This window comes from Punica granatum, chromosome 7, assembly GCF_007655135.1.
Source record: "Punica granatum isolate Tunisia-2019 chromosome 7, ASM765513v2, whole genome shotgun sequence".
In the NCBI taxonomy this organism is placed as follows: Eukaryota; Viridiplantae; Streptophyta; class Magnoliopsida; order Myrtales; family Lythraceae; genus Punica; species Punica granatum.
In genome coordinates, this window is record NC_045133.1 from 10,673,486 (window position 1) to 10,697,512 (window position 24,027).

At 37.7% G+C, this 24,027-nt stretch overlaps 2 protein-coding genes across 3 annotated transcripts; both read left to right on the forward strand.

Annotated features, from left to right (window-relative positions):
* The first annotated feature begins 8,227 nt into the window (after window positions 1-8,227).
* Window positions 8,228-9,883, forward strand: LOC116213275 (dihydroceramide fatty acyl 2-hydroxylase FAH1-like). Of its 2 annotated transcripts, none has more exons than XM_031548149.1 (6): window positions 8,228-8,442; window positions 8,545-8,704; window positions 8,791-8,987; window positions 9,088-9,193; window positions 9,351-9,497; window positions 9,592-9,846. In XM_031548149.1, the coding sequence occupies exons 2-6, from the start codon at window positions 8,561-8,563 to the stop codon at window positions 9,709-9,711; spliced, it is 714 nt and encodes a 237-aa protein (XP_031404009.1). In that variant the 5' UTR covers window positions 8,228-8,442; window positions 8,545-8,560; the 3' UTR covers window positions 9,712-9,846. The 2 variants fall into 2 exon arrangements, with proteins under 2 accessions (XP_031404009.1, XP_031404008.1); XM_031548148.1 differs by having other exon boundaries at window positions 8,229-8,437; window positions 9,592-9,883.
* Window positions 9,884-16,740: 6,857 nt separating this feature from the next.
* Window positions 16,741-24,005, forward strand: LOC116213550. The gene is made up of 8 exons (XM_031548550.1): window positions 16,741-17,141; window positions 17,293-17,407; window positions 17,525-18,762; window positions 19,354-20,666; window positions 20,841-20,965; window positions 21,093-21,901; window positions 22,749-22,861; window positions 23,279-24,005. The coding sequence occupies exons 1-8, from the start codon at window positions 17,079-17,081 to the stop codon at window positions 23,598-23,600; spliced, it is 4,098 nt and encodes a 1,365-aa protein (XP_031404410.1). The 5' UTR covers window positions 16,741-17,078; the 3' UTR covers window positions 23,601-24,005.
* The last annotated feature ends 22 nt before the right edge of the window (window positions 24,006-24,027 follow it).

A 24,027-nucleotide genomic window follows, 5' to 3' on the forward strand; every position in this document is an offset into this window, starting at 1 on the left:
CCTTATCAGTTTCCTGAGTAACCTCCGAGGAATAGAAATTGCCATTTTCAGTGGAAATGCATATCCGGAGGTCCTTTTTACGGAAACTTGACGCCGGATGCCTGCCCTACACAGTGCTACACACCCCAAAGCTCAATGTAAAATTATCGGACTGAATTGCACAACTCATCTAGACCTCTCGAGTAATACTTTAAGGGTCTCAGATGCACTTTTCATGTCTTTAGAGATCCCATCTCGACAAACAAAGATCACAGTAATCTCCGGATCGCCCAAGCAACTCAGAAAGCAATCTGGGAAATCCAGTTTCGGCCTCCTAGGACATCTCCGGCTCCACATTTGCATTACTGGCTTAAGGGTCAGTTGTCCACATTATTTGACAATTTATGTCAAAATGACCAACGTGAAATGCAGATACAAGATATGCTGTCAGAAGTGGACAATTTCGCTCTGAGTGCTTAAAATGAGCAAAATCGGCTTCCGAGCCTCATACAGACTTTTGGCATTTTTCCACGAAAAATGTCAATCTTTGGGTCATTAAATCCGTTTTCTTGCGTATATCGATAATTCGACATTCAATTCGAACCATAAGCTTCGAATACGCAATCAATCGAGACACGAGCTTTTTCCCGATTTCTCATCTTCGGCCATGGGACCCACAAATTGCCCAAGAGCAACTCTTCCCTTGCCAAACCGTCCACCCCAAGCTTCTCTTGCACACTTGCATGAAAAATATCTCTAAGTCTTCCAAAACAACACTCAAGCTTTCATCAATGCTCATCAATGCTTCTTGGCTCTTCTTCATCAAGATTGCGTGGTCCACATTCACCCTCATTTCCTTGTCATCTTCTCCATGCAACTTGCATCCTTTTAGAAAAATATCAAGCCTACAATTTGAAGACAACACTCCATCTTCATTAATGCTCATCAATGCTCCTATCTCTTCTTCATTAATGCAATGGAAGAAGATGAGGCTTGATATTTCCTTAATCAAACCGCCCAAGCTTAATCCAAGGGGTTAAAGGCACTTGCTTTTGCTTAATTGCTCATTAACTTTGCCTATATATTGCTCTAAAGTGATTAAGCTAAGGACTTACCTTGAAGCACTCTCTCTCTAGCATTTCTCACTCAAACAAATGCTCTCAACCTCTCAAGGAGTACAACAAAACCCCAGCCAGCATCCTCAAGCCAAAAACCAAGCAAAACCCTCAAGACTTAAGTCAAAATCCATCCCGGCTTAAATTCAAATTTCACCAAACTTCATATCCCCCATGTTTTTTACCCCCTCTATCCATTTCCGAGATTAGATTTTAAGTTTGAAGCCTCCAACAGCCCGAATTAGGTGAGGTCAGTACCGGTCCAGAATCTGTCCAAATTCGGATGCCGGGTGGCAGCAGACTTGTGCGCCGTGCCAAATCTTAAACCGGACCATCGTTGGAAATTTAACTCGTTCATATCCTCATACACTTCCCAAGGGTCTTCCAGGAGGAAGGATCCATCAAGCAACCCATTCAAACCCATTCAAACTCAAGCTTTTCCAAACCGAATGTAAAACGACAGTTTTGAGCTTATTGGGTTTTCTTGCCTTTTCAAGTTAACGCAGGTTCCCGCACGCCACGAGCCACCCATAGGCACCTTCGGCACCCCCTTGAGAGGTGTCCCAAGCCGAGCCAGCTTGTACAACCATCCCGAACCACCGGTGCAAGCTAGCCAAAATCGGGTGCATTCTCGGGTGAACAGTATCACCTCGGATCCGATTTTCCAGCAAGCCTTTTCCAGCCACTTTATCGACTTGTCCTCGACCCTCGAGGCTAGGTATAACCATTCTCGACTTAAAGAAGTTAAGACTTTTACATTATCATTGCGTTTGTGGGGTTATAAGGCGGGTCGAGACCAGTTTACATGCCAAGTTTACATTTTTATGCTTTTTTTTAACGTTATGTCATGCATGTCTTAATCGTTCAACATCTCAATCATGTCGGGAACGGATTTAAATCGGAGTTGAGGAGACCGATTTGGCTCGGAATGACCAAAGGAGCTCTCGGCTTAACTTTTGGAAAAGTACTCGAGAGTTTTTCTTGATTTTTCCGGGCCATGACCGGCCTCCTTGCCCCGACTTAAGTCATTTCTCGAGTTTTATGTTTTTCCGCATCCATGAAGTTGGTATCTTTTTATTGATTCCGTAAATAACATGTTTGTGTGTGTTTATATGTTTAAACGCACTTTTTCGATATTATGGCGATATCGACTTTGCAAAAATCATGTCACTTATCGTGTTTAACGCTTGAGCATGCGAGAAGTAGTCGAAATCGGGTCAAGAATGGTCTCTTTACCCCGATGAAATTCATTTCTCGGATTTTGTGCAAATTTCAATTTCAAAATTATCACAAATCCCGCATTAAAATTCCTTTAGAACATCGTTTTCAAAGGAAAAATGCATAAATTCATGTACCAATGACTCTTTCAGGCCCATTTGGATTCCAAGGGTATTTTGGTCATTTTGACCCAATTATCCTCGATCTTCCTAGACCCGTCTTGGTCGTCGTGTCATGAATTGTTTTCATTAAATTGAGCTTTTTGGGTACTCAGACTCCATTCAGTGGATCAATTCATGATCTGTCTGACTGTTTGTAACTCGCACATTACTGCATTCGACATTTAATTTTAAGCTGTAAATCCACAAACGGGTTAATCGGGACGCTCGCATAATTAAACCCACTTCACACTGATAAAGTTTGCACGAATTGGCCATTAACTGATAACTCGCGTCAATGAGTTGTCAAATGACGTTGGTGCCCTTTTCAAACTTATCAATTTCAAAAATTCGAAACGCGCGGTCCAATGTAGCATGGACGTCTGGAAAGGGCTTCTGTGTCTCAACTTGAGTTTTTACCTGATTTCAGGTAACTTAGGTCATGATACAGAAGATCTTTCTAGATCACTTTCGGGCAGATCGATCGGTTCTTTGGCTTTTTCGAGATTCTTGCACAACCCTGGACGATCTAGGGAATTGGTCAACACCGGCTACAGGCTGAGGTGGCCCGCACTGCGATGTTTCCCCTTTTCTGAAATTAATTTTCAAATAAAGGGTAAAATCGTATTTTCACAATTCAGCGACACCCTTAGGGTTAGCATGACAGAAATACTACAGTACGGGATAAGAACATGTTACCCATTCAGGCGCAGGTTCATTTGCATAGCCTTTTTCTTATCTAACTGATGAGTTTTTGTCATCCTAACATAGACTCGGGTAACTAGAACGGTTGTCTCTGTTACAAAACATGCAAAATCCTGGTTAATCATTCACTCGACCTAACCAAATGCTAGACAATGGTTAGGGGAACTCTAGGTTCCAAATCTAGAGTCAAAACACGAGTTTTTGTTAATTCAGTGGTAATTCAGTGACACAATACAGAACAACTGTAAAAGCAATCTACACACACGAAAGACTTGACTACAGACGCAATGTCTGTCAAGCTTTCAAAGCAAAGCTGAATGCAGAAGGTTTTACACGCGTTTGCTTGTTTAGTATAGGCATTTGCTTGCAAAAACACCCATGGATTAATAATCTGTTAACTCACGTAAAGTTGGCAACGACAAACAACTTGTCTGCAATCCACATGCTGTTTTGTTACTTTTCTACTCCTGTTTGTCCATGCGAGTCGAGCCCGACCCATAGGACGCATTGCACTTCGGGTTCAACGCTCTAACCCTCGATCACTGGGTCCAACGCTCTATTCACTGAGAGCGCATGTTGAATTTCAGTATTTCGGTATTTCCCTGAATTCACGGCGAGTCTGAGCAGAATAATAACCGAAAGCAAACTGACTGGGATTCAACCATTTGCTATTTGTAATTTGTTGTATTTTGAGAGTATTGTAAGGATTTTATATTGTATATTCAATTTGTAAGAATCTCAGTTGGTAAGCAAACGGTCCGAGAATCGAATCATTCGAATCGGTTTCATGTTTGCCCAAAGGAAAGTAAATCCAAGATCTCACGGTTCTGGTTCACGCAGGGATTCAAACGTCATGGTTTGATGAACTGTAAAGTAAGATTGTGAGCCAATTCCCCGACATGCAGATTTACTTCTCTCTCGGTTTCACTACCGACATCGTTTAATTCACCGAATTTCTGGTGTCAAAACGTGCGAGCTGAGCGCAATTTAATCAACGTGGTAAATAATAAAACATGCAAGCCTAGCAAACCAGAGTACCGAAAAAGGACGTGCGAGATATATGCCCGCACGTAACATGAACCCCCGAACATGGACTTTCCGGTTCTGCATAAACTATTGCCTTAGCAAAACTAGGTGTTCCATACCTCTAGACCCGGGTAACTTATCCGCCCTTGACCTTCGGGTCGTAAAATGATAAGTGGCGACTCATTTTCACGAGTGTCCGTCCCACGGAAGGTGGAAATCCCCAAGCCACGCGATCCAAAAGCGCGTGATGCTGGCTCCGACGAGAGTCTACATTCGGTTCCGTACAAGTGCATTCCGTCAATTGCCCCTGATGCAGTTAACATTTTACCGACGTGGCACGTCCTATGTGTCACTTTTGTTATGTGGAACCAATCACAGTGCGCCACGTCATTTAAGAGGACATAAAATATGAAAAAATCTAATAAAAATATAGAAAATAATAAAAAATACAGCAAAATACTAAAAATATAGAAATAAATAAATAAATAATTATTTTTAAAATATTTTTTTTAAAAGGGGGGAAAAAGAATTTAAATTTTAAAATTTAAATTATTTAAAATTTAAAATTATTTAAAAATTAAAATAATAAAATTATTTAAAATTTAAATTTAAAATTATTTAAAAATTAAAATAATAAAATTATTTAAAATTTAAATTTAAAATTATTTTAAATTTAAAATAATAAAATTATTTAAAATTAAAATTATAAAATTATTTAAAAATTAAAATAATAAAATTATTTAAAAATTTAAATTTAAATTATTTAAAATTTAAATTTAAAATTATTTTAAAATTATTTTACTAGATTTTTACTTTTTTTTTATTATTTTCTATATTTTTATTGAACTTTTTCAGATTTTATGTCCTCTTAAATGACGTGGTATACTACAATTGGTGCCACGTAATAAAAGTGACACATAAGACGCGCCACGTCAGTAAAATGCTAACGGCTTCATGGACAATTGATGGAATGTACTACATTGAAACGGTTTTGAAACTTTTTGTATCAATAAGTTACAAAAAAAACATTTTGGACCAACCTGAAATATTCATGAAACTTTTTGGACTACCAGTGCAATTAACCCATAAAAAAGCAAAAAAATATTTACACTCACAACCCACTCATCCAAAGTGAAAAGGCATTAAATTAAAGCTTCTACAATAAAATACATAAACTATAAATCTGTTTATACCGGTTTTTCGCACCAAGTATAGATTATGGAACCCGTGATCCATGTGATACATTGTTGGACTTAATTGGTCGATCTGGGGCCTGTAGAGGTTCACCAGACGACATTACATATTGGACGTACGAAGGAGCTCAAGCAAGGAGGTGGCCCACGGTCGAATGTTCAAACCTGACCCGGGAAATCATGGCACGACCCATTTGGACAGTTGTGACGATATGGCAAATCAAGAAGGAAATTGGGGAAATTTCCTAGCCAGGCTGATTAGATGGCAATTAGTTGAGCACACATAACTGGTAGCACTCACAAGGAAATGACTTCGATCCTTTCTAAGACAAGACCCACACTTTTACCCAGATGCGCTCATGCATGTACATGGCAGCAAGAAATAATTTCCTTGGCAAGGCAAGTCAGAATTGGGAACAGTCGAGAAGATATGGTTAGTAGCTCATGCTTGGAAATTATTGTGATCTTTTCCTGTGTGAGCTGAATGTGCACTCAAAGGCATCAAGGAACATGCACACGTGGAGCCTGAACCTCCGCATCCCATCTCTGCACCTCATCAGGGCATCGTCGACGAACCTGATGAACCTCTCGCTGTACTCGTTCCCCCGCCTGGTTTCGATGAGGTTGCAGAAGGTCGCCTCCAACATGATGAGCCATGGTTCGAAGTCGGTGATCTGGAATGACCGTCATGTCTCAAGCCACGACTTCGAAAGTGAACTGGTCCTCACTACTTTCTTGATGCTCAATGAGAAGGAGAGAATGTGATGCTTCACATGCTCTGGTAGTGTCAAGATCTTATCATCACCATTCTCGGCTGCCGGCCTCTCCTCTCCACTCTTCGCCTTCCAGCCGACGGCGATCATTTCTCCAAACCCTATACTGGTGAAGATCAATGGTAAGATTATGGGTTTTGTCTTGACTGTTCTTGATTGTTGAGGCATTTAGTTCCAATTGTAACCCCCAAAGTTTCCTCTGCATCTCGAATTCCCCCCTCGCATCAATCTCATCAGGTGAAGATCGATGGTAAGTTGCTGCCTAGGCATCTTAGGTTTCAATTCAAGTCTCCTCCATGTCCCGGCCGTAATTATAGTAAGAATGCATTTTATATAAATAATTTAACAAATGTTCAATATTTTAATTATAATTTAAGATATGATGTGAACTCGATTAACCGCTCCAAGGCGCGAGCACCTTTCCTAGTTATAGCTAAAATCAAAACAAACAGGAGAAAATGTTGATTTTTGCACCGTATAACAAACATGTATGTATTAATCTTTTCTCTGAGAAGTTTAAAAATTACTTAAATTATTCAATTTAACATTTAATGAAGCATAATGACAATTTTCATGACTGTCATAAATAATTATATTTATCACTATTCTCGTGACATATATATATATATATAATATAACATTGTATATACATAAAAATATATGTATGAAAGCGGAATTGAGACGACCCGAGCTAGCTTGATGGTTTCACAACATCCATATTACTCAATGAATATTCTCGATTTCTCGAATTTTTATAATTTTTTACAATGATCTTTCTTATTCATTTCAAATTAACATTTTTAATTTGAAAATTTATTTTATGATAAGATTTGGATAAAATTATTTTTTTAATTATTTGATATGAAGTTGTTGGTCAAAGAATGTTCAATTTATTACGAACTCTTGAACTTTTTAAATTGAATAAATATTTTATGATAAGATGTAGAAAAAACATAATTTTTTTCCAATGGGGATCTATTATCTGCACATATTTAATAAATCTTAAGCTTTTAGCGATTATAACCTTAAGTAATGTAATTCATCTCAAACTTTTAAATTTTTTATTTTATATAAATATTTTAATTTAATGCACTGTGTTTTTTTTATGACCGACCAATTTTTATAAGATTTATTAATTTTTCAATTTTGTAAAAGTTATATTGAAAGATTTGGATAAAACATAATATTTTGTTAAATTTTTTGATGAGATGTTTATTATTATGGAATATTCTATATATCATACTTTTTTAGTTTTTCAAATTGAATAATATTTTATAATGGTACAACTAAATATTTTTCAATTTTAGATTTTTAAAATTTAAATAATACTTAATTAAACTCAAAGTAAACTTCTTAATTTTTATAATATTAATTAATCACCAACTTTTAAGTTTTAAATTTTATTTTTTTAATGCACTAAGTGTTTCATACTGAGGCATTGTCGGGGCCTTCTATCTAGCATATAAATAAAATAGAAGCTGAGGTGGGACAAGCAAGATGGGCTCAGATTTCCTTTAGCCAATGAAATTTTCTCCCTTTTTTAGTATTAATCAGATTTTAAATAACATTATCCAATAACTCTCGAGGCTTTTTATTATTATTTTAATATCGTTGTTTAAAATTAGAACTTCAATTATTTTTAATTTTAAATAAAAATGTGATTATCTATAGTATATCTTTTGAATTTTCATAATTTTTAATGTTCATACGCATAATATATTTTTATTTTTATAAAAACTTTTAAATGATATATGCACGGCATATTAGACGATAATATGACTGATTCATTAATTTAATTAAAGATTTTATACCCAGGCGCAGACCTTCTGTCTTGTATGGTATGTATAAAATATTTTACGAATCAACATAAGTGATTAACATTCAACAGGGGCAATATTTCAAACCGGCAGCATAGGTGGCCAGGTAGTTGTTGCCCGGTTTCTTGATTTGAAAGTTTTATTTGACTGGATGACAGATGAATTCTTGCTTAATATAGCCGTTAATAGCAACGGCTGCGATGGGAGTACAAGCTGTCTTATTACCTTCTCCAATAGTTTTTCTTTTGAATGAATGGATGGCTTAAATTTGTCATCTCTTAATTAAGGGTCTGAGAGATATACTCCTTTTCCTTGTCAAGAAAACAGATCCAAAGGAAACACACGACCAACTCGAGGGCGAAATCGAAGAGAAGACTATTGGCCTTTCCTCTGCTGCCGCGGCAGCTGCTGGATCGGTTCAACTCGTTTGTGAGATTCCTACCATCCTTTAAGGTAAAGTACGTGATGGCTATTTGGTTTGTTTTGTCATAACCTACCTCTGTGTTCGGTTTCTCGGTTGTTTCTTGATTTTTTTTCCCTCCTTTCATTCCCTCCACCAGAAGGCCAAATTTGACCATGGCCGCCCAAGGCTTCCAAGTCGACCTGAGTAAACCCCTAGTATGCCAGGTTGGGCATCTCCGCGAAGATTATGAGGAGTGGGTTCACCAGCCTATTGTGAGCAAAGAAGGGCCTCGGTTTTTCGAAAGTGACATTTTGGAGGTAATTAATATTCAGTGTCAACCGGTCGGGCTGTTCGATTGATTCTCTAATCCAATATTGACGAATGCATATTTCCGATATATCAGTTCTTCACCAAGACGAGATGGTGGGTGGTCCCCATCGTTTGGGTTCCAGTGGTGTGCTGGTTCGTCTCATTATCTGCCGGCATGGGACACTCCTCTCCTCAGCTCATACTATTGGTTTCGACCGGGGTTGCTGTGTGGACGCTGTCGGAATACACATTGCACCGGTTCCTCTTCCACGTCAAGACCAAGAACTACTGGTAACCGATCGAAGCAACACATTATTCTCTGTATCGTTATTTTTCTTTCCATCTTACTTCCTGGATCCCACCGCTTAACCGAATCTTTATACATATGCAGGACAAATACCATGCATTATCTTCTTCATGGCTGCCACCACAAGCATCCCATGGATGGCCTGCGGCTCGTGTTCCCCCCCGCAGCAACTGCTATTCTTGCTGTTCCGGTACTCTCTCATTCTTTCACAGGCCATATGACATTTTGTTCTTTCTTTTTTCTTTTCGTGATTGGAAAAAATATTACGTTGGTTGATAATGTCATCCTGTGTTTTTTGCTTTTAATCTTGTTCGATTTTCCAATTGTTGTTTTTATGTTGATACTAGGTGTGGAGCCTCATTAGGGTGTTGTCCACTCCATCAACTGCTCCTGCAATATTTGCTGGATGTCTATTGGGCTACATAATGTATGACCTTACGCATTACTACCTTCACCACGGCCAACCATCAAGCCAAATGACCAAAAAACTAAAGGTAAATATTATTCGAGCGACATTTTCCGACAACATTGACTCACAATGTTATTTTAATGCCACCGAACTGAGAGATATTTGATTCGTTACTGCAGAAATACCACTTGAATCACCATTACCGAATGCAGAACTTGGGTTTTGGGATCACTTCGCCACTGTGGGATAGGGTGTTTGGGACATTTCCTCCACCTATCACGACTGAGAAACGCCGATAATCCCGTTATGACAACAAAATTTAATGTTTTAGTTTAGATAGTTCCGGTATGGCCATAAATCTGTTCATATCTTCACTTTTGGCTGTTCAACTGTTCCATATTGCAGATCTGTCAAAGGGATACATGAACTGAGCATTATTTGGTATATAAAGTATATGCTGTTACAAAATTATTTTGGGTTCTTTCTTGCGCAAAATAATGTTCTGCTTCAATAGAACAGAGGACACGCACACACACACACATATATATATCATTGCATAGATCGAACTGTAGAATAGAATCACTTTGAAGATTATAAGAATGAAATCGACCTTTTGTTCCTTATGTCAAGCTTATTAGGAGATACAACCCTGCAAAGCTATGCCTCAGCTCAATATATAACGGTCAAGTGCCAACACCACCGGTCCCTGGGAGCAGATCTTGATGACGGATATATGTTTATGAGAGAACGAACCGTCTCCAGTTAGAGCACTTATTAAACTACATCGATGTCTCAAAGGCATAAGTGCGTGCATCGTTGATGAAGATATACAATTATAATAGAATGCAATCACCATAAAACCTCGATGAATTGTAAGTATAAAAGAAGTTTCTTGGAATGGAAAAGTGGAGCCATCCTTCGCAACCAAAGAGCCTCCGAGTGCTCAGTTTAATGAGAAAGAGAGAGAATTTTATCAAGGTCGGCTAGTTATATTGCCGTTGCATTACTCGGGTTAGTATAGAGTCGATATGCACGATCTAAAAAAATAACTCTGAGCGATATATGACTACAATGTTGAAAATTAGTTTGATCATTGATGCTATGTAATCTATTTAAAAGATACTGGTAATATATAGTAAGATATAATATATATATATATATATATAGTAAATTATTAGTGATGGTATTAAATTTATAATTTTTGAGATGATATTTATAGTTATCAAAAAGGGTGTAGCACAGTGGTGTATGTTGGATCAATATTCGTTGTGGGACTATTCATGCGATTTTATTAGTTATTAAAATTTTTATTTTATCTTATTAGACCTAGAGTCTCTCTTATAATCGAAAATAATATGAATGATAATTTCTCGTATATGAGTAGAAAGAAACATAAAAATTACAAAGGACAAGTACCATGTATGAAGGCCCCAAGAGAATCACCAAGTAGCAATATGTTCACACCGAGCAGGTGGGTCACGGCAGAGCTGCAGCTCTAAAGGAAGGAGAAGCGACTTGCAAGTCAGTCGGCGCAATAATTCCCCTCTCTGTAGATGTGGCGAATTTCAACAATCAAATCCAATCCCTTCTTTTTTTTCCATTAAAAAAAAAAAAGGCAATCCCTCCTCGATAGACCCTTGACGCCCGCAAGAAGCCGAGAGACATCATCAGGTTCAATTAAAATTTGCTCTGGTTATAATTTTTTCTTTTTGGCTAGTCCGGGGTGTTCAGATTTCACTCAACTAATCCCCGTGGATCCGCGAACCCCCGGCGATGCACAATCCGAGTAATAACGTCAAAGGCATTCCTATGATTCCAATGGATTTCGACCTGGGATCGGGTGTATACTTGAACTCCTCCGTAACCACTAGATCAAAACCCTTGAGTTGCGCTGGTTACAAATTATTAATATATTAATATATCTTATTATCCAAAAATATATATTAGTATATCTTAAATATTAATATAATGTTGAATATGATATGAATGAAAATTTCAATTCCGTATCAAAGAGAGTGTAGCGCAGTGACATACGCTATCACCTAGTAATCAAAATGTCACATGTTGACATCCACTTGGAACTACCCGTATCTTTTTATTAGATATATTTAGGATTTTTATTTCATTTAACTAGTCCCATTGACCTTCGTTATAACCAAAACAAGTTAAATCTAAGTTGTTTTATATGTAGGGTTTTAACATCATATATTCCATGGTTTTAAACCCTTTTCAATTCTATCCCATAATTTTAAAATTACCCAAAAGGGTCCAACGTTTCTAACTTGTTCCAGATCTATCCTGTCATTATTATATATGTAAACAATTGACGGAAAAGCTGACGTGGCTAGTTAAAGAGTAAGCAACTCCAGCGGGCACAACAACAGGGCATCGCGCAAGGATGGCGGCGAGTGTTGCGGATCAGAGGCGGAGCAAAGTGAGTTGGCCTATACGTGCGCGGCGCAAAGTGTGACCAGGTGGCCCCCCTCCTCATCATGCTCATGCTTGTGAAGGAGAAGGAGAAGTAGAAGGATACATATGTGAAATTTTGGGGTCAAATTTAAAATATGTGAAATTTTGGGGTGCTTTAAATAGCGAGTGGGCCCAAGGATACATGTATCGTCATTTTATTTGTTAGTTCACCAATGACTTGGCATCGTTACCCCTTAACTGGCAACGTCAGCTTTTTCGTTGATTTTTTACGAAAATTGTAACGGCATGATAGATTTGAAATAATGTATAAACAACAGAATGGAATTAGAACGTAATACAAATGTTGGGCCTTTTTACGTAATTTTAAAATCATGGGATTGATTTGAGAAAAATATAAAACCATAGGGTATATGGTATTAAAACCCCTTATGTGTATGGTAATAGGATTAGGCAAATTCTACAATGGAATGTCAAATTATATTTCATGGTGGAATGCTAGTTTTTTTTTCTAGTCCTTTTAAAATTAAAGACAACATTTTTGCCTATAAATCTTTTAATGGCTTCACAAATCCATCGGGGCACATGTAAAGTACAATAAATTTGAAGGGTTGCTTGCGTGTCGATGGCGTGTCATTGATGTGTCCATAAATTAAAATCCACTTACATGTCGATGACGTATTACTAACATGTCATGCTTATATTAGACCGATTTTCTTTAAAAATCAGTTTTGTGGTCTGATTTCGGTGACATGACGATAATGGGTGACGTGGCAGAATGTGATTGGTACACGTGGTGAGAAGATTCGGGAATAATGGTATAGTATTGTAGGAGAAAATTGTGAAATGAAAATATGAAGGGCTAGAAATAATATGAGTAAAATATGTAAATAACAAACAAATGAGATTAAAAGTTGGTGGAATCTAATAACTGAAATTAATGTTCCGTCAAGTTGAGCTTTTATTGTAGAATCTACCGTAGAATTAACTCTACTTGTGTTTCCGAGCTTGGATCTTGATCAGAGTCCAGAGATGGCTTCCCCAACCTTTTGAAAAAGAAATGCGACGTTCAACTGCTTTGATTTCGTGCCATATAACCGTGTACATATACATATATATATTATGCCAATGCAACATAATCGATGGTTTTGCAAAAGTATATGTTTGCATAATAGCTATTATATCATGTTGGATTAGAATCAGGAGCCGTAGATGGTTGGAAAGTGAGCTTCACAATGAGCATAGCGAAGATTAATAAGGGAGGCCGTGAGCCTATTACAATAAAATAAAAATTCTAATAACTAATAAAGGGCGTCATGCGTTGATGTTCATTGTTATGAAACAAGTTGTAATGGATTAACCAAAAAAATATTGAAAAGAAAAACTAACTCCTCTGTTTCGATTTGCGCCGCCATATAGAGTTTATTGAGTTCTATACATAAAATGTTGCGACACACTGCAAAAGAAACATCTCTGTCATATTAATTCGAAATGGAATACGCTTAAAGATCGAAAATCGGAGACATGCCATAAATTTTTTCGGTGAATGAGATATTCCATATATTAACTATTGAACAAAAATTACTTCTTTCTATGGAAGAAAAAAAAAACTTCTGCTAACATGACCTGATTCAAATAATTCGATGCTTATTTCCTTTAAATAAGGTTACGAGTTTGAGTTTTGTGAATGAAAAACTTCATATTGAAATAGTTTTACCCTTTGGTGGATCAACCCAGCTCAAACGAAATTAGTCGTTAGACTTCCAAATAGTAAGTACACAAATGACTTCTCTGTTCCGACCTGCACCGCCAAATAGAGTGTATCGTTCTATACATAGTATGTCGCAACATTGCAAATGAAACATCTATATTTTATTAATTAAAAATGGAATACAATAGAGATTGAAAATCAGAGACATGCCATATATTTTTTCGGTGATTGAGACATGCCATATATTAAGTATTGGAAAAAAAAATGAAGACTTCTCTGTTACGGCCGCCATATAGAGTGTACCGAGCTCTATACATGGTATGTTGCAACACATTGCGAAAAAAAATCTATATCTTATTAATTCAAAATGGAATACAATTAAGATTGAAAATCGGAGGCACATCATCCATTACTAACCCATGTATCTATATAATATGTGCCTCGTGAGATAACATTTCATTGGGTAGATTTAACAAATCTTTTTCTTGATTCCTATGAGGCCTCTTCCCTCATATTCCTTTTTCGGTGAATCTTCCCTCCTATATTCTATATATAATATAATATATTGATGGCTTTCTTCTCTTCTCAATGCCCCCTTCACTTTCACTTTCTGCTTCATATTGCTTCAAACGAATGGATGGGAAGAACCTAGGCCCCGAGGGTACGTGGTGCAGAGGGTCCATCTATCATGTGTTTGTTGAGATGGTTCGACACCACGGTGGTGAGAGGGCACGAGTCATCTGGTGCTTTTTGTGCAATTTCCTTCATTTACCTTTGTCGTGACCCATTCTTATTGAGCTTAACTACATCCGATCCACTTGTTCAAGTACACATACTTGGAATTTAAATGGCGAAAACTCCAACGCTGTATATTTGGATAAGTGGACTGGACGTTGCTTACTCCGATATGTATGGGTCACGATGTAGGCGGAAGAGGAGATAACGTGGAAAGCTGTAGATGGCCCTTTGCCTCTCAAGACCACGGTCACGAACATATCGCAGCTCACATTAGAACGACTTTTTCTACCCGAGATGTAACAAAAATCTTTCATTTCAAGGGCATTACTAAGACAAGTTCTTTGGTGATCACCTTTGATTTCATTGCCTTATGATGCTGCGAATTATATTACTGTTCAAGAGATGCAATTTTTGAATTATCGTCCATTGGTTTTTCTTTTTTTTTTTAGTATGCACCACCTGATTTCCGAAACCTAATGATCCCGATTAAGTCAAGATTCAAATGTGGTCGGCAATTAAGAATTAACTCTCCCAATGGTAAATTTTCTCCAGTGACCACTTGCTTACCTCTATAATTTTGATATTTTCGTTTTTTTATTTGGGGAAAGAATATTAAATTGAAGTCTTTTTGAATTTTCTTTTTCCAGAGTCCATTTGCTTATTTATGTCCTTTTTCTTTTCGGGGAGAGTCGGGATGGGATATGGATATCTGGTGTTGCATATAGAAAACGAAGAGTAAAGCCTATGTAATAAGAAATTCACAATACGAATGTGTATGTAGAGGCCCCAAATAAAAGAAGGGAAAAATATATCATATCACACAAATTTTGGACTATATTATATGTCACATTTAGCACAATTTAAAAAATTGTTTTAAAAGGCATAACTTTTTCTTTTTTTTGCGTTAAATTCGGCAAATCGAGATTTTGTTCGTAAGAAATTAACGATTTTTTTGACGTGTCATGCAAAGATTGGGTCCAGCCGAGCAGCCACGCTGATTGTCAAATAGGTGCGCCACATCAGCAAAATCATTAATTTTGGATGAAAAAAATTATGGTGTGTCATATTTGACACAAAAACAAAAGGTCATGTCTTTTTTAACAATTTTTTAAAGTGTTGCCAAAGTTGGTACAAAGTCCAAATGTTGGGTCAGATGGAGTAATTTCCTCATAAAAGGGGTAAGTTCCTCACCCCAAAAAAGTATGCGGGTAAGTATCAATTTGGCCCCAACGTTTGTCTCTTTTACTTTTAAGGCCTAGACATTTATTTTTGATTAAATAAGGCCAATACATTCAGTAATGTATTTTTGTAATGCCTTTATTTTTTTTATCCATTAATTTTAGAACTTAGAAAATAATATTAGAAGTTAAAACAACCAAATATAAAGAAAATAAAAAAAGAGGAAACAAAGAAGAACTTGAAAGAATCAACATGGTTTGATTTAAGGTTTTATGCTTATTTATCCTCAGATTTGAGTATAATGGATGAAGAAAATCCATACAATGAGAACTTTACATCCTTAGTGGATCGAATTGACTCAAACTGTTAGGGATGAAACCACATAAGCTCCCGTGGGGGAGGGGCAGGCGCAACTGCCCACCTAGTTCTTGTAAAATTCACTTGAAAACATACATAAAACTACCAAACTTTAAGGCTCCGTTTGGATTCAAAGACAATTGATTTTAGCTTTAATTTTAACTTTAACTCAACACACTACACAACAAAAATACACATTTTCCAATTCAAAAATTTTAACTTTAACTTTAACTCAGCATACTACACAACAAAAATACACGTTTCCTAAGTCAAATTTATAATCACATCTCATTTGTTTTTTTCCAAAATCAAAATCAAAATTAAAATAACTTTAACTCTGAATCCAAACGGCCCCTAAGGATCCGTTTGGTTTTGGAGTGGAAATATTCTCCACTCCTCTTCACTATACTTTTTCAAACACAAACATTAATTTTTCCCTTTTTTATTTTTTTATTTTTATCTTAATTACTATTTAATTTAATTTTTTAATATTAAATCCTCTCAATTATTCATTACTTTTTTCACAATTGAACCGTACAATCATTTGGCCTTGTTTGGAAATGGAATTGAGTTAAACTCAACTCTATTCCAATTATATATATATATATATTTAATTAGATTATAATAATAAGGTGGATGGAGAAAATAAAAAAATTATGATTGTATTGTTAAATTATGAAAAAAATGAAAAATAATTATTGAATAGTTGAAAGAAAATAATGATTGTGTTGTTGAATTGTGAAAAAAATAATAAATAATTGAGATAATTTAGTATTAAAAATTAAATTGATTGGTAGGTAATGTAAGATAAAAAAATTAAAAAAAAATAATAATTATGTTATTAAATTGAAGGTAAATGAATTTAAAAGTCATGTCGACTGGACTCCGTGCCCTCCCTTCCTTCTCGGGCGAGCCTCTCCTCTATCTGTCGGCCTCTCGGCAACTCGACCCAACACTAAAGTTAACTGGCTGGGTCAGTTCTTAGCTTAGGGTTTTTAGGGTTTCGTCGGGATTTGTCGATAGCGAGCCGAGCCGACCGACCGACCCCGTGGACTGATCCTTGCTGCTTCGCCTTTGCTTCCGATGCGCCGCCTCAGTTCAAAATCTCTCTCTCTCCATCGACACTCTCTTCAACATTTGTCAAAATCCCAAGTCCCCCTTTTGCTTCTCTTCTTCTGCTGTTGGTTGGTTGCGGCCGAGTGTTAACCAGCGCAGTTAGTCGACTGCCACCGCTACGTCTCATCACCCTCGGCTATGTCCGAGCAGCTTCTTCCGCCCCCGCAGCCGCCATGTCAATGCCAAGCTGAAGTTGAAAAGGTAGGCGATCTTCCTTCTTGGGCTCTCTTTGTTTTCTTGGTAGATTCGATTTCCGGCCTAGTTAGGGACTTGCAAAGCATTTCGAAATAGGCTACTTTAAAGGGCTTGGAAGGATGGAATGACCTGATCTTTTCTGCTTCCTCTGTTGCAGTGGAAGGAGAAGTACTCCAAGCTCGAAGTGAAACGGGGCCATCTCAGGCAAGCTGTGAAGGTTCTTGAGCAGGAATTCGACAAGATTCAAACTGAGAACCTCAATCTCAAGAAAGGTAACTCGCCGTGACCGAGTTTTAGAAGATGTTTTTGTTATGCTGCTGTATTCATCGATTGGTCTTGTTGGTTGTATGACAGCTCTTTACATACTTGCTGTTTAACTGTTGATGCAGGATACGAGGAAGATCGTGCGCGTGCTGAGAAAGAAGGGAAGGAAAGGGAATTAGCTATTAGAGTTCCGTTAGAGAATGAGATTTCTTCCCTGAAGTCTGAGATATCATCCCTGCAGCAGGAAATTGCTTCTGGTAGAGGGCATGAGAACGAGAAAGTTACTGTTCTTGAAGCTAAGCTTGCGGCGGGGGATAAAGAAATCAATCGTTTGAAGGAGCTTCTTAAGAAAGAGAAAGCCAGGGCAGGTTCGGAAAAGAACAATGCCGAGTCAGAGAAGAAGAGAGCTAGTGAAGCATGGAAAACTGTGGCAGCTGAAAAGAGTAAAGCTGATGAAGAGAGGAAGGTTTTGGAGCAGAAAATTGAGGAATATAAGCTTTCAGTGGAGGCACTAAAGAAAGAAGCCGATCAAGTAAGACGGAAACTGGGGTTGGAGACATCTATGTATGCAGAGGCAAACAAAAAGCTTGAATTGGAGAAGCAACAGCTGAAAAAGGAGAGACAACGTGCAAATGCAGAGAAGGCTCGAGCAGAGGAGCAAAGGAAGCTCGTGGAAGTAAATGTGGCGAAATTGATGGAAGAGAAATGCCGCGCTGATAATCTGTCTAGGAAGATTGAAGAAAGTAATACGATGATTGAGAAGTTGCAAAGGAAGGCACGTGATCTTTCCACAAAGATTAGTGATGGTCATGTTGATGATGTTAATAAAATTTCGGGGTCTGAGATGGCAAAGAAGGAGAATAATTATTGTTTAGAGATGCAAAAGACTGAAGCTAGTAAACAGAAACTGCTAAGTGAGGAAAAGCGAGCAGATTCAGAGAAAAGGAAAGCAGAAGAGCGAAGAGATCTGGTGAAGAAATACAAAAGGAGAGCTTTGGAAGAAAAATGCCGTGCGGATCAGCTCTCTGCACGGTTAAACGTGGAAAGACAAAGGAACCAGGAAGTCCAGCAGAAGCAGCTGGGACACTCCTTGACCAAACCAGTTGAGGTTCCAATGTTCCGACCTGCTGCAGAGACTGTTGATGAATCTGCAAAACTGAAACTCTTGAAAAAGCAGTTGAAGCTTCAGAAAATGAAGGCGAAGCATGCAAAAGAAGTGGCTGAGTTGGAAAAATTTCGACAACGTATTATACTACAAGAAGTTCAGCGCCTGAAATTGGACTTTGGACAAATTTTCCGTCGCCTGGACATGCTAGACAACTGTCTTGTTTCCAGCTATGGTGGCATAGATGAGCGGGAAAAGGTTTGATTTCATTATTCGTTTGCAAGAGTACGCCTTATTATATTCACTTCCAACATGGTTTTTATGGGTATCATCCACAATGAATATACGCTGCATAATGATTGATATATTTTAAAATCTTGAATATGATGTCGTGAAATTGAGCAAGAAATGAACTATGGTGGCTTTTTATCTGATGGCCTGCTGGAATGGGGCTATATTTATGTGTATGTGTACATATATAAATCCATAAATTTTGTGAAGTTGTGTATCCGTAAATGTTCTGTTATGAAGCTTAGCAAGACTATATACAGAGCAATGCTATTTATTTGGCCGCTTTTCAAAATTTTGCTTTATAACGACTTTTCTTTCTTATATAAATTAGATAGTTGTAGAGTCTGATTAAGTGTGCTAGCTGCTTCCTTCAGAGAACTATCTTGTACCTTTAAATATGCTTTTGGTGTACTGGTCAGATTTGCTTGGCACCCTTGAGATGTTTTTGCTAATTATTTGCTTGCTTTATTGTTTAAGGAGTTATATTTTTTTAATAGTTCCATGTACTTATTATCCAGAAATGATCTTACTCACTCAATGCATGCCTGAATATTGCAGAATGAGTATACTGAGATGCAAAGCTGGAAAAAAAGGTTTTATGGCTTGCAACCGTTCTCCAATAATGAACTTATGAAACCTTTTAAGGCATCCTTCGAAGATCCTACATGTGGGGGCAGTTCCACTGATTTTATCTCAGGTATCGATTCTAAATCAGGGCTTCCTCCTGGGGGCTCTCGCAGAAAAAAACTAAAGCATTCTGGCATAAATTCTGCTCTGGCATCTTTTTCTGATAGAGGGTTGGTGGGATCACAGGACAAGGGTGATATAACTGTTAGCGAATCTGCAAGACTGTTAGAAGATCACTTGAATCAGCTTACAAATGCCTCCAGCCCCTTGGATGGGATTAACAGAATTTCTTCCAATGAAAATACTGCAATGGTGGCGGAGAACAGTGTCAGATGCCCTCTTGTCATTGACGGTGATGAAGTAAATAAGCATGGTCTGAAGAGGAAGAGGTTGATTGATGTAGTTGAATCTGTAGAGAGCATGTGTTTGAAAAGTCGAAAGTTGCATCTTGACATCGAGAAAAAACTAACAATTTTTCATGATATGCTGATGGGACAATTGGAGGGACCAGTGGATGATAGAAGATATCTTGCTGATAATGATCCTTTATCTCAGCAAAGGTTTCAAAATAAAACGCTGTCTTATGAAGAGAAATTACAAGGTGAAAATTTGTGCTTGGATTATCAAGGGAGGAGCAAGGAACACTTGGAATCTGAAGCTCGTCTAGTTGAAACTTTCTGCAGACAGGCTTCCGATGAGGCACATATGAGTATTCTGGAGGAGAGGGAGGATTTGCTAGATCCTTTCCTAAATGATATTATGGGTAGTTCTAAGCTAGTAGATGGGGATTATATGAAATTGCTGGAGTTGGATAACTGTACCGATGAAGAGTGGTACCAGGCGGCAATTGAAAGGCCTTTGTCTCCTACTCTTCCTGAGATCGATATGGAGGGGATTAAGGCACTTAATTTAAAAACAAATGGAGACACACACCAAGGAGTTCCTTGTAGAGTAGAGAGTCTAGCACCTTCAGTTGAGCATGGGGTCAATAACATCAAAGTTGACTCAAGCAAATTGAGCTTCACTTTGTCTGAAACTAAAGGAGAAAAGTTGTTGCACAAAAAGCAAGGAGGCGTTATTCCCAATTTTCTTGTTGGTAATTATGATACTGAAGACCTAGAAAGCATTTCTAGGATCTTATGCGCGCTCAAGAATTGCATGGGTCGGTGTTCTGTTTCAAATTCAGGCTGGTCATTGCGTAACATTTTGATTGAGCTCAAAATGGAAGAGAAGCTCCTGTCAAAGTAAGTCATTCATCAAATATCACTTCACTCTGTGCTAAAATGTATTATCTGATTGTTTTCAATCATCTTGCGGCATATGTTTGTATTATTTAAAAGGGATTGAACCCTTTTACCGTTTTGAAGTTTCTTTATGAGTTATGCTAATTTATGGTTTTTCTGTGTTGGCTTTTTCAGGGAGAAGGCTTACGCATTCTTCTCAATGCTGTTGCTACAATTTTCAGCAATAAGAACATTTGGTCCAGCCTTAAACAGGGATGCCGTCAGTTGTATAGATTCTTTCGATGAGCATATACGCAATGGTAGGTTCATTAGACGCTCTTGACTGCTCTTCTATATATTGTCTTATTTCTCCTCTTACTCTTCTTGGTTTGTTACTGTATAGTATTATCGCAAGTGCTAATTTTCCTTTTTGCTTTTTTGCTGCAGTAATATCTGATGCAGAGACTAGAATCATGTTAGAAGAATTATGTAGCATAGATGAATTTCTGAGTCTCATTGAGGATTTCCTTGTGGAAGGGAAGCTTATTTTATGCTCTGAAATGAGTTCTGAAGAGTTAATCACCTGTGAGAGAAGAATCAGCTTAGTTTTGGAGGGTGTTAATGTTTTAGTATCCTCAGGAACTGCATCAGCTGAGCTGTTGGTTGCAGGTTCAGTGATGTTAGCAGCATTATGTGCAGCAGTTGACAAAATAGATTTTATTTGTGAGGCTTCGCACCGGATATTTTGGATTCGTGGAGCCGATTCTTCTGTGGTGCTCACGATCCTTCATGTTTTTGCACACATATCTGGAGGGAACTACTTCACATTGAGGAGCCAGAGTCTTCTGATGACTGTTTTGAGTTCGTTGGTGGTGTTTCTTGAGGGCGCTGGCAATGCAGCTGGTTCAGTATGTGTTTTGTCACAGGGGGAAATACAATGTGTCAAATGCCCTTTTAGTGACAAAGCAGTTCCGCCGGATGTGATTTTGTCATTACTACTGGAAGAGCTACAGAGTGTTGGTATTTGTGGTGAAGGTCACAATAAGGTTATTGAACTAATCAGTGCTACACAAGATGAGGTCCTTGTTAGAGACAACATTGGATTAAAGGTTTATGAGGATGTTCAATCTCGGCCTGATGGGAACCCTGATAGTTCTTGCTTAAAAATCTGTGGGACGACTGATACTAAATTGCATAACCAGACTGATCTATACAACGATTTATTTCTATTGGTGGAGCTCATTGCACTCAACCTGGTATGTTTCCTTCTTTACTTTCTCACTGTTGGAACTCGTTGATTGGATCAACTTTTATGTCGACTTGTACGTTTTGTCCAATATGAGTCGTCTGCAGTCTTAACTCTTCTGCTGGCCTTTTAGTTAAGCTCCTATGTATAAGTTTGTTCTGATTTAGCTGGCAGCAGCGCGCTCGGTTATGTGCACTTTAAAGTTTAAACATGCGTATAGACCAATTTCTTTATAAATTTTTGAGTGCCGAATCTCAGTTTGGAATCCATTTTATCGCGGTTCATATTGTTACATTCTGATTTTTCTAATCATACTAGAAGTAAGAGTTTGCTTGTGCACATAAAATTGTTATAGGTTTTATTAATTTATCAGCAATTGGTTAAAGAAATGTGGTTCATCATGATTGTGGGTTTGCTATATCTTGCTGTTAAATACTCAAGATAATGGCTATTTACTGTCGGGATACGAGAGCTCCTCTAGAAAATTCTCATGACTCAAACTCATTTAATATGGTCAGTGAAGTTTTTGCCTTGTCCACTAGACCGTGCTGATTGAGGTATTCCATGATTGTTCTCTGTAGAAAAAACTTGAATAGGTTGATGTGCTTTTTTTGTGCATGAAATGTGAGCTGCCATGGTTTTTGGCAGATTTCTCTTTTCATGGTTAGGATACTCTAGCAAAGCCGACATAAGTGCACACTCTTCGGCCACGAACTGATTCGATGTTGTAGTTTTTGCTCACAAAGCACATTCTGCTGTAATAATGGTCTCTTTTTTACCTTGCACACAGATATTAGTTTTCTCCGGTGTTGGTAACTTTGCTCGTCTATGCTCATTCATTTATGTTTCGTATGCAGGGTTGGGAATGGACAAAAACCAAAATCTTGCCACAGCTCTTAAAAATTCTGGAATCAGGTGTGCAGGAAAGAAGTGCTGCTGCTGTTGTCATCCTTGTTGGTCGACTTGGGAGGTAATATAATATCTGTTGCTTCGGACTGACAGAACAACTCTTTCTCCCAATTTGGATATAATAAATATGTTTTTGCGGTGCTCCAAAGATGTCAAGTGCATCGACCCCTCTCGTATCAACATAACTTTTGGTACGAAAGACGAGGATATGACCATTGACTTTGATGCTCTGGAAACTACATTGTATACATATTGAGTCTGATGCTAGAAGCACCACTATTCATTTTGGTCTTCAGTAAGGAATTGAAAGAATAACCCAGCAAAAAAAAATAGGAATTGAAAGACTACATTCCTTGATAAATTTATTTCAAGTTGTACTCTCTTAGTTGGTGCTGCAATTTATGGTATGCTTCACAATCTCATAAAAGGAATTTTGTACCTTTGCTTTGGTTACTAATCAATTTGTCATAATTTTCAGGTTCGGAGTCGACTCTTCGGGATGCAACGATACTTCAATTGAGAGTCTGAGGTGTCACTTATATTCTCTTCTATGCCAAGCCTGCACCTCAAAATTCGGGTTTCCCATTCAGTGTAGTATAGTGATGGCTTTGCTTTCTCTCCTGCCTCTTGATTTTGAGAATATCCTTGACAATGGCGCGACTCTTCCAGACACGGCTAGTGTCAGCGTTCCTGCTCGGGCTATTGGGAAATGGTTTTCTTCCCTTAGCAAAGAAGAGCAAGCCTCGATGTACATCCTTCTTCGATTGGCAACTGCCAATAAAAAGCTGAGATTTTCCTAGAGTTGCTCGATTTTTTCATTTATTGTTTGTTTTTCTTTTGGGCTCACTGAGTAGAAATTTTTGGCATGATCCTACGCGTTCAGGTTTCTGTAATTGGCATCAGCATCCTGGCATATAGTTTTCTGGCGACGAACACAGGAAGTGCCATTGCTGTTGCCTTTTTTTCTTTTTTATTTTTTTTATGTACTTGTGGATAGTTCCAAGGATATGTTGTTAGCTGCGGCTTCAGTTTTGCCTCCTGGCGACCGACTCTTGTTGTCTTAGATAAGCATAGATCATTGTACATGCCTTTGGCATCAACATATAGTAGTTCGGAAGGAAGTAGACTTCTTAAAACTGTACATTTGAGTTGAACTTGAATTAAGACTCGATTACCTTTTAAATTTCTGATGAGAAGCTTGGAAATGTGGGCAAACGAAAAGACTGG

Excerpts from the sequence above, each read along its gene's own strand:
- LOC116213275 (XM_031548149.1), top strand. The coding sequence starts at position 8,561 with ATGGCCGCCCAAGGCTTCCAAGTCGACCTGAGTAAACCCCTAGTATGC. Across the intron at positions 8,988-9,087 it reads GTCAAGACCAAGAACTACTG|GACAAATACCATGCATTATC; the intron begins GTAACCGATCGA and ends ATACATATGCAG. Across the intron at positions 9,498-9,591 it reads AAATGACCAAAAAACTAAAG|AAATACCACTTGAATCACCA; the intron begins GTAAATATTATT and ends TCGTTACTGCAG.
- LOC116213550 (XM_031548550.1), top strand. The coding sequence starts at position 17,079 with ATGTCCGAGCAGCTTCTTCCGCCCCCGCAGCCGCCATGTCAATGCCAA. Across the intron at positions 17,142-17,292 it reads GCCAAGCTGAAGTTGAAAAG|TGGAAGGAGAAGTACTCCAA; the intron begins GTAGGCGATCTT and ends CCTCTGTTGCAG. Across the intron at positions 20,667-20,840 it reads GAAGAGAAGCTCCTGTCAAA|GGAGAAGGCTTACGCATTCT; the intron begins GTAAGTCATTCA and ends TGGCTTTTTCAG.